The 9,972-nt window shown below is 43.5% G+C and overlaps 1 protein-coding gene across 3 annotated transcripts in view; it reads right to left on the reverse strand.

Moving 5' to 3' along the window:
• Positions 1–9,972, reverse strand: part of sema4c (sema domain, immunoglobulin domain (Ig), transmembrane domain (TM) and short cytoplasmic domain, (semaphorin) 4C) — a 71,294-nt gene continuing 61,322 nt past the window's right edge. For all 3 annotated transcript variants that reach the window (XM_058374834.1, XM_058374833.1, XM_058374835.1), the window contains 7 exons: positions 9,057–9,201; positions 8,378–8,591; positions 6,374–6,489; positions 6,058–6,215; positions 5,574–5,668; positions 3,537–5,478; positions 1–3,023 (listed from right to left, as the gene is read on the reverse strand). In XM_058374834.1, coding sequence (XP_058230817.1) covers positions 4,574–5,478; positions 5,574–5,668; positions 6,058–6,215; positions 6,374–6,489; positions 8,378–8,591; positions 9,057–9,201 — 1,633 coding nt within the window. In that variant the 3' untranslated portion in view covers positions 1–3,023; positions 3,537–4,573. The remainder of the gene's footprint in view (positions 3,024–3,536; positions 5,479–5,573; positions 5,669–6,057; positions 6,216–6,373; positions 6,490–8,377; positions 8,592–9,056; positions 9,202–9,972) is intronic.

The raw sequence follows: 9,972 nt of genomic DNA on the forward strand, positions 1-9,972 counted from the left end.
AATATCGACATTTGGAGTTTTTTTTTTTTACAGGTGAAATAAGTTACTAAACATTATACTTAAAATTATAAAATAATAATAATAATAATAGTAAAAAAACAAACAAACAAAAAAAAACACAAGACACATTTATTAAGAAAGCAGGCAATAAAGTTAAAAAAAACAAACAAACAAACAAACGAGGAACCGTTAAAGAGCAGATTAACATTTGGCCACAAAAGAAGAAGAGCAGAAACGGTGTCTCTATAACACGACACAGGCCATGCGGTGTGTGTGTGAGTGTGTGTGTGAGTGTGTGTGTGTGGGTGTGTAAGTCAGTACAGTTATAAAAGAGGCCAGTCTTTATTTCGCACATGGGCTGTGTTTCAATCCTCCACTTGACTATGGAACCAGCAGCATATAGTGCACTTGCTCACTTTTATAAAACATCACCTTGTAAACGTAGACCAGATTTATGAAAGTCTTTAACCCACGGGTTGCGTCTAAATCCTGCATGAAGTGCACTCCATCACGTTCGGGGAGTACGTAGTGCACTTTAGAAGAGTCGCTTTATAAACATGGGGCACTACAAGCTTTTAAAACCAAACCCACAGACTGTGTCTCCATCTGGAATCTCCGGCCTTGCCGCCTTGAAGTGCGCTCTGTCACTCCTTAAAAAGTAAACGCAGGGCACTTTAAAGTCTCCGTAAAAGCCGACGGTCCGTGTTCCCGATCTGCCCTTGAACCCTTCGAGTGCGCTGCATCACTTCTTAATCAATTGTGAATTAATGAAGTCCACTTGATGAATTTAAAGTCTTTTGGGGGAGTGGCTGAGCGACGCAGTGGGGCGTGAAGAACTTTAACCAATTGCAGGCCCTGATTAGCTCTGTTGCTATGGCAACCGGCTGCATGTGCACTAAACATGGCTATGCTCATAGACTCATTATTTAACAGCAGCTACGTTAAATAATCCTTCGAAACGGAAACCTTGGCGTGTGCCGACGTTCAGGTTCAACATTATGGTTTTACAGATTCGTTATGATAATTTTCCGACATTTTTATTCCCCTGAATTTTGTCAATTAGCGTAGACGTGTTTGGCGTTCTTCAGGGAAGCAGCTTACACATGATGGACTGGAGGCTAATCGTCTTCCTGTGGTCTTGTAGTTCCTGGGTACCTGCTGTACATTCAGCAGCTCGTTTTAAGACGTTATGGTTTCTATAGCAACAGCTCGTCCGCAGGGAATTACAAAATTTATTTAGTAGGGATGTGGTAGCTTAGTGGCTCCCAGGTCCACCAAGCTGCCACTGCTGGGCCCTTGACCAGGGCCGTTAATCATCCATTATATAAAACGTAAAGTCGCTCTGGATAAGGGCTTACTAATTTGTTTTTAAAAAATTGAATGTTTTAAGGGCGGAGTCTCCAGCATCAGTGCTTTATAACAAACCGAGGTTTCTTCCAGGAACATTACAAAAAATCTGACTAACGTCATGTGAGAGAATGTTGTTCATCTTTTGGCTGCTCCCTACGTGTGTGAGGGGTCGCCACAGTGGACCAACCGGTCCACACAACAACCTGGCACAGGTTTTACGCCGGATGCCCTTCCTGACCCAACCCTCATATTTTATCCGGACGTGGGACCGGCACTGCATCCAGTGGCTGGGGCTTGGGCACTGGCTGGGAATCGAACCCGGGCCTAACATCATGTGAGTGAATGAAGAGAGAAAGAGCTGGTGAGGGAACGAGTGCTGGAGCATTTGTAAGAACACAAACATCCTGGATGTTACAATAGCCTGAGCTCCGAACCTCCATAAAGAACCCTCTCCAGAATTCTAGTTTCTACTTCCGGGATTTACGGACATATAATCAGTAGCATTGCTGCTATACAACACGAAGTATTGTCAGTATTTTTAGGGTATCAAGCCTTTGTTATATTTCAGTGTTTGTTTTTCTGGGTTCTGACATTTGCCTAGTTATTTGACGTTGCTCTGCCTCACGAATTACATTCTTTCTTACCGGACATTCTATGCCTGTTTAACGACCACGTTTTGGAATCATTTGCCTGTTTATACCGCACATGGATCCCTACTCACTCATCCTTAGTTTGTTTATTATTGACAAGCTGCTGTGGTGTGAGAGAAATGAACCACGTGTTGTTGTTTCATTCCGTACGTAGAAACCTGAAGTAACACTGTTCCGTCGTCGCTAAAAAGTTTGACGGTTTTACCGAGCAATCGGCACACGCCCGCATCGATTCTTAAGATGTTTAAAAAGCCCCACCCTGAGAAATATGTCTGATTCTATTTTTTTTTTTATCTCGCGCATGAATAACAAAGTGACTGACAAAAATGAAGAAACTGTAATCTTCTGCGAAAAGGCGAAAATTCCCGGCTAAATTTCCATTAATGTCTTTTTCTTTTGCTCTTTTCATCCCATCTGACGTTCGGACAACGGAACACAGAGCCGCTTCGATAATGAAAAAATAAAATAATAATAAAAAAAAAACATCATAAAGCTGTCATGCCACAAAATAGATCGATATTTTTTTTTCTCTCTCCATGAAAAAAGAGATTAATAACAAACGCTCGGTACGCTCGGGTAGCAGAACAGAACAGTCCTTTTTCTGTGCAGTGGATGGACTTCGAAACTTAAATAAGAAAGAACAACAATAATAATAATAATAAAATAAAGAAAAGAAATGGATAGACGGAGAAGATAAAACCATCTGCAGTCTACTTTGGCTTTAGCCCATGCTGAAGAGGCACAGCGAAATGAAGAAAAACAAATCACAATGTCTTTTTTATTTCTTTCTCTTTTTTTTCTTCAAGAGTCTTTGAGTCATGAGTAAGACTTTTTGCACTTTGGAGGAAAAAATAAACAAAAAACCAAACAACGGCGTCGTAGAGCTTCATGCAAGAAAGTGGAGACCGGTGGGCGGAGCTGGCTGCGGTACCTGGCAGAGGGATGAGCCACGACTCCTTCTGGTTCATGTCAGGAAAAAAAAAAGTGAAAAATGAGAAAAACGTCCTTGTCTTGTGTGAGACACTGAAAGAGAGACACAGAGACAGATATTATTTTCACCGAAGCGTTGAACCGAGATCTTCCTGCACATGGAATCATGATTTCTGCATAAAAATGACTTGGGGGCGGGGCTACCGTTCATCTCACTTTAAATACACTTATGTGTAACAGCGTAAGTCAGGTAAGTTATGTGTAAGTCAGGTGATGATAGTTATGTAGATTAGTAACTTTATATTTGGGGAAATCTGTTAAATAAATGAACTAAAAAAAAAAGACGGAATCAGGAAATTTTCTTGAATAACAAAATTTTTATTCTGTAACCAGAATGTGAGCTAGTTAATTGGGCTACTAGCTAAAACAGCTAACGATGGTGACGATTATTAGTTGTAACTAGCCAGGGACAAAAAGGTACCGAATGTAATCCTGGTTGTCATGGTAACCTTATGTGTTTACGGTTGTTACATGACTCTGAAGTAAATAATAACAAACAATAACAAACATTAGCAGGTTTGCTAGCTAGTCTTTCAGATCTCTTACCTGCGTGGAATCGGACGCAGCCTCTGATCGGATAACGCGGCACCGGTGCAGCCTTTGGCGTCCGATCAGGGTGAGGGTCAGTTCATCCACCGCGAAGGAAACATCCAGAAGTGATTTAAATGCAGAAATGCACTCGATGAAAGGTCTTTTATTTTTTACAGTGAAGTTGTTGCTGCAGCACAAACGCAGTTCTTCAGTTTTTTTGTTTTTCTCCCGAGCCGAATGCTCGGGTCCGATTACAACACGAGTCTGGGATAAATGACAGAGACACGACTGTCATGCGTCTGTCCTCCTTTCACATTCCACCAGAGACACAAAACGTCCCCGCGTCCTTCACCGTCACCCCGAAGGTTACAGAAATACCAAGAAAAATCTTTTAAATTACAAACCTCACAATATATTAGTGCTTTGAGACTGAAGACATTCTCAGAAGAAACAAAAAAGAAATCGTAAAAAATCGAGCTGTTTGTTTGTTTGTCTTTTTTCCCATGAAAGCCGGTCAGTCTATTCGTCGCTTTCGTTTACAGCTCCCTTTGTTTACTTCGTCCTCTCTCTTCTCTTTCACACTTTTTTGTTGCAAAAAAAGTACGATTGTCGTCTTGCTGGAAAGTTTTCCCCATTTTTATTTAACCCCTCCCCTCCCGTTCCTCGTCCAATCCTGAAACAGAACACAAATCGGTGTGAGTCCTCCCACGTCTTTGAGTGACAGCTAAACCAGGCCAAAAAAAAAGAGAAGTTCGTAGCCTTTTTTCAGGTTACAGCCGTCGCCGTGAAACGAAAACCATTTTTGATGGAGAGATCGTGACACACTCTGTATTTTAGCATTAGCATGCCAGCTGCTGGATTGGGTCGGGTCGATGGTGTTAGCCGAGAGATAGAAAAAGAGAGAGAGAGAGAGAAAGAAAGTGAGAGAGAGAGAGAGAGAGAGAGAGAGAAAGGGGTCTGATGGAAGGTAGAAGAGATGGTGAAAGAGAGAGGAAGGATGTTTCTCCATGAAGGAGGGAGGTAGGTGACTGTTTGGCGTCTCTGTTTGTGCTCTAGACCGACGACTCCTCGGGGTTGGCGTCAGGCAGGACGCTTCTCTGCTGTAGTGTCCTCCGGAGCTCCTCCTTGAAGGGACTCGTGTAGTCGTTCTCTCGGGCTCCGATCCCCAGCTTTCCTCCAACTCCCCCCACTCCTCCGGGGTTTATCCCTCCGTTCGCCCGGTCCTCGCCCGCCACGCTCAGGCTGAGCCGGACGTACCCGTTGGTGCTGGAGTTCCGGATGTTGGTGAGGCTCAGACGGCTCGGCGAGTGTAGTGGCTGCCCAGGAATGGCGCTTGGCGAGGACGCGTGTCCGGGCACGATCTTCAATGATCCGTCTGAGTAGTAGAAATTGGCGCCGGTTTCCCAGAAGCGATCCTCGTCGTTGTTTGAGCTGGTGGGCATCTTGCTGGGCACGAAGCTTGGCGTCTCTTTGGGCAGCGTGATCGGGTAGACCAGCGTGCTCTCTAAAGGCTTCATCTCAGCGGTTCCAGCTTTCCCCAGCGCTAGCTTCAGCCTCCGGCGCAGGTAGAGGGCGCCGGCAAGCAGCACCAGACACGTGACACCCAACGCGATCACCAGCACCCAGAACAGCCCCATGCTGGCGTCTGGCGCTCGTGCTTCCATAAACACTGGCGCGCTGGCCACCACCGCCACCTGGTAGCGCTCCGTCTGGAACTTTACTCCCTGCTCCTCCGAGTAACACACGTAGCGTCCGGTCTGGGACGCACCCGCCTGGGGGATGACCAGGGCACGAAGGGCGCGGTCGAATCGGGGACCCGAAGTGTCAGAGTCGGACGAAAGCAACAACTCGCGCTCGTTCAGTGCCCACGAGGGACGTGCCAGGTTGGAGACCAGCTGGCACGGCAGCACCAGGTCCGAACCTACCACCACGGTCACGTTCCTCAGACGAGAATGTTCTGAAACACAGGACACAGAGGAGATGTCGGTTCTGTCAGAAGTTCTGGAGGTGCAGAAGTTGTTGCCCAGCAGGGGGCAGAAGAGTGAGACTCACCTGGACTGGGGATAGACACCGGCTTATCAAACTTAGCCTTTGACCCTCGATTAAATCTCTCCAGCATCAGATCCTGAGTAAGAGTGGACATGGAGCTGCGGGGGACACAAAAGACCGTTACACACAAAATCCGTTACACACACACACACACACATACACACACATACACTTACTACACACACACAAACTCATACACACTTGTTACACATGCACACACACACACACTTTAATAGATATAAGAGAAGAGAAAAATAAAAGAAGACAAAAGAAGAAAAGAGCAAAGAAGTGAAAAGGCGAGGGAGAGGTGAAGAGAACTGATAGAGTGGAAGGTCAGAGGCAGAAGAATGAGCAGAAGAGGACTAAAGAAGAAATAAAAAAGAAAACTACATGAAAAGATAAATGTTTCTGTCTGTTCAGGAGAAGGGTGAGTGATGGAGAGTGTTTGTGTGTGTAACTGTGTGTGTGTGTGTGTGTGTGTGTGTACCCGCGGTGGAGGTCGATGCGGACACACGCTCGTCCCTCGCTGTCCCAGGCGCAGTACGGATCTCGGGACAGCCAGCAGTCCGGCTGAGAGTGATAACGACTGCAGTTAGCCAAGGGCAACTGTAACACCTCGGACCGAGAGCCGATGTACAGGTACTTCTACACACACACACACACACACACACACACACACACACACACAGAGAGAGAGAGAAACAACACTGCTGAGACGGGGTAAGAAATTAATGAGATTAAGACCTTGCTCTGTTTGTGTGTGTGTGTGTGTGTGTGTGTGTGTAAGTGTGTGTGTGTGTTACCTTGCTGTGTGAGATGGTCAGACTGTCGACTGGTTGTGGCCAATCAAACAGCTGGATCTCCTCGATCACATGAGCCTCAGACCCAACAATCGCCACACGCTGGAGCCATCCATCAGCTGGAGGAGAGAGAGAGAGAGAGAGAGAGAGAGAGAAAGAGACAGACAGAGAGGGAGAGAGAGACAGACAGAGAAAAAGACAGACAGACAGAGAGAGAGAGACAGAGAAAGAGAGAACAAAAAAGTGATTAAAATTCTGCATTTATTCAAATATACCAGCTGAGGATTATGTGTAATTTTATAATAATAATAATAATAATAATATATTTTTTTACTAATAATATTACCAATATTTATTTACTTCCAATAAACAATTAAACAATTAAATATGTGTAAGAATGATATGAACAATAACAAAAAATAAATATTATAATAACTAAATAATTCAAATAATAAATTATAATAAATAAAGGAAATACTAATAAATATATAAATAATGACAAATAAATTAAACAAAAAAAAACTGAATAAAACACAAGTAATATTGTTTAAATAAACAAACAAAAAAAAAACTTAACTTGACTGATGTAAAAATTATTTTTATTCTTTCAGTTTTTCTGCAATAAACATCAGCGTGTATTTAGAGACCAAAAGATTGAAGCGTTCTTTATCGGGTTTTTTTTTTTTCTTCTTCACATTCCCGCGCGTGATCTGTGTTTAATCCCGCTAATGAGTGCGATGTGTGGTTTTATGCTAACGAGAGAAAAACATGGCTTCGTAACAGTGAGGAGGATTGATGAGTTTTTCCTCCGCAGGTTTCGGAGCCGCTAGATGAATAATAAGCTGTGTTTATTTTCTCTCATTCTCTATCTATCTATCTATCTATCTATCTATCTATCTATCTATCTATCTATCTATCTATCTATCTATCTATCTATCTATTTAATCTTTAGTGTTTTTTGTATTAAGTATTTTATTGCTATTTGTATAAAAAAGTAATTTCACTGGATTGAAATTAGTTCAGAATGTAAAGCTGTGTGTGTTTGTATGAGACAAATGTAGTGAGAAAACAATGCTGAGCATTTTACACACACACACACACACACACACACACACACACACACACACACACACAGATGGACGTCGACAGATTTTTTTCTCTGTTTCAGCTGCTTCTTCCTCACTCAACAGCTAATCAACCCTGTAGTCCAACTGGCAGTGCGTGTGTGTGTGTGTGTGTGTGTTTTGGCAAGGTTGCCGTATGAAGTCTGGCCTCCTAAGTGTAGCAGTCAAAAAGAGAGTGAGAGGGACTGCAGGCGAGAGAGATCAAGAGACTCAGACAGGTAGTGTGTGTGTGTGTGTGTGTGTATGTGTAAGAGACAGAGACTCAATATCAGTCATGCTGTGACAGCAGTCGCACTGCGCTAGTCCGACTGAGCTCGAGTGAAAATGCTTTCTTCACACCCTGCCAGTTCGTGTGTGTGTGTGTGTGTGTGTGTGTGTGTGTGTGTTAGAAAAGGAGACCAAGGACAAAGCCCAGCTGAAATATTTCCTCGCTGAACTCCTGAAAACACGCAGCAGATTTTTATGAATGTCCTTTTCAGTGTAAATAAACATCATTCACTCATGTTTACATCTGTTCCTTTTCTCTGCCATTCATCTGTTTTTTCTTTCAAGTAATCCATGTTTCAAGTAATTCCATGATAGATGTTCCTGTTCGTCCATCTATCTATCCATCTATCCATCCATCCATCCATCCATCCATCCTTCCATCCCTCCATCCGTCCCTCAATCCACCTGTCCATCCATCCATCCATCCATCCTCACTCTGGCCCAATAACTGAAGTCTTATATTTTCCACCCCTTCAGTAATCTATCCATACACCAACATCCATCCATTTACCCTACAACGCTATCCCTCCATCTGACTCATCCTTTCATCCATCCCTTCTTCCATCCCATTCATCCATTCAGATCCATCATCTCCCTCCCTCCACCCGGTGTGTACCTGTTCCAATAAACAGCACGCTGTAAGCTCTCTGGTCCAGGGCGTTGACTCGGTCCACAGCGATCCGGGTGAAGTTCACTCCCTTGGTGAGCATCAGGGGTCGAGCCTCGGCCCTCAGCTCCATCAGCGGGTGCTTCTTAGCGAAGTTGAGCGTGGCGTCCGGGAGCTGCAGCGAGCTGTTATAACCGTTCTCTCTGTCAAAGTTGGTGATACACTACAGAGATGAAGACGGAAGAAAAGCCAGGAGACAAACAGGAGACAGAAAAGAGATTTATTTTCCGTAAACTCAGGAACGTAACACCGTGTACCGGATCTTATCTGACACCGTAATTGTGTGTCGAGGGATTTGTTTAGAACGCCGCTTATCCGCAGAGCGCCGCCTGTTCAAAAGATTACACGCAAACTCTTTTAATCTCATTTCATTCCTAATCTCATTTCATTTAATCGCTTTAATCTTTCTGGCCACACGAGCGGCTAATTAACTGGGAATACCACATGTTCCTGCTTTCCATCGGGTTTTTCACCTCAGATGGCGCACCGGCGTTCTTTTTGTTCTTCTTACTGAAAGCCGAACATCTCAAATAGAATCGAACGCGTGGTTTTCGTTTGGTTTTTGGCTCAAGCTTCTAAGCCACATGAATTCCTGAAAAATCCATGATAACAGGGCGACTGCACTCACCGCTCCGGGTCGTGGGTTCGGGACCACCCCCGTGTATCTCCCCCATCTCTGAGACGCCTCACGGAATTCCTTATATGGGCCCTCGAACACACTCTTCACCTCTCCGATGTGGTACTGACACACGGCCGAGACGTCCACGTCCCCCCTGAGACACAGCAGGACACATCAGAGGTCAGTCCTCTTACATGATGCTTTGATTTAGCAAATGAAAGCACATATTTTGATTTTGTGTTAAAGAGATAAAACAAGCTTTTATGTTATAAAAAAAAAGAACGAGCAACGATGAGTTCCTGATGAACTCCTGAGCTTCAGTGGTGCATAAAAACATTACTGAGAAAAATAAATAATGGAGCTGGCTAATCTGAAATCCAGACGGGATACACACTTACAGAGAAGAACACGGAGAGAAGGATAGAACGATAGACAGATATAATATATACAATATGTTCTAGTGGAAAAAATATTTAAAGGTAAAGACATATAGATTGGGGGAAAAAGAAAAGGAAAATGGAGAGACTATGTGTCTGTGTGGGGGGGAGTGGAGAGAGAGAGAGAGAGAGAGAGAGAGAGAGAGAGTGAAGAAGGACCAGGAAAAAATGGGAAGAGAAAAACCCCCAGAAATAAAGAGAAAAGAAAGAAAGAAAGAAAGAAAGAAAGGGGGGGAAGGAGGGAGGGAAGAAGAAAGAAAGAAAGAAAGAAAGAAAGAAAGAAAGCAAGAAAGAAAGAAAAAAAAAGATGGGTAGAATTCTTTTATAAATGAGAACTGTAAATAAGTTTGTGAGAAAAAGTTAGAGAAAGTTAGAATAGTGAAAAAGAGAAAAGGAGGAAAATAAAATAAGAAAAAAGTTGAGATGAAGAAAAATAAAAAAAATACTAGAAGAAAAAAAAGAAAAAAGCGTAAAAGAAAAAAACCTAC

The sequence above is a fragment of the Hemibagrus wyckioides genome, linkage group LG22, assembly GCF_019097595.1.
Source record: "Hemibagrus wyckioides isolate EC202008001 linkage group LG22, SWU_Hwy_1.0, whole genome shotgun sequence".
In the NCBI taxonomy this organism is placed as follows: domain Eukaryota; kingdom Metazoa; phylum Chordata; class Actinopteri; order Siluriformes; family Bagridae; genus Hemibagrus; species Hemibagrus wyckioides.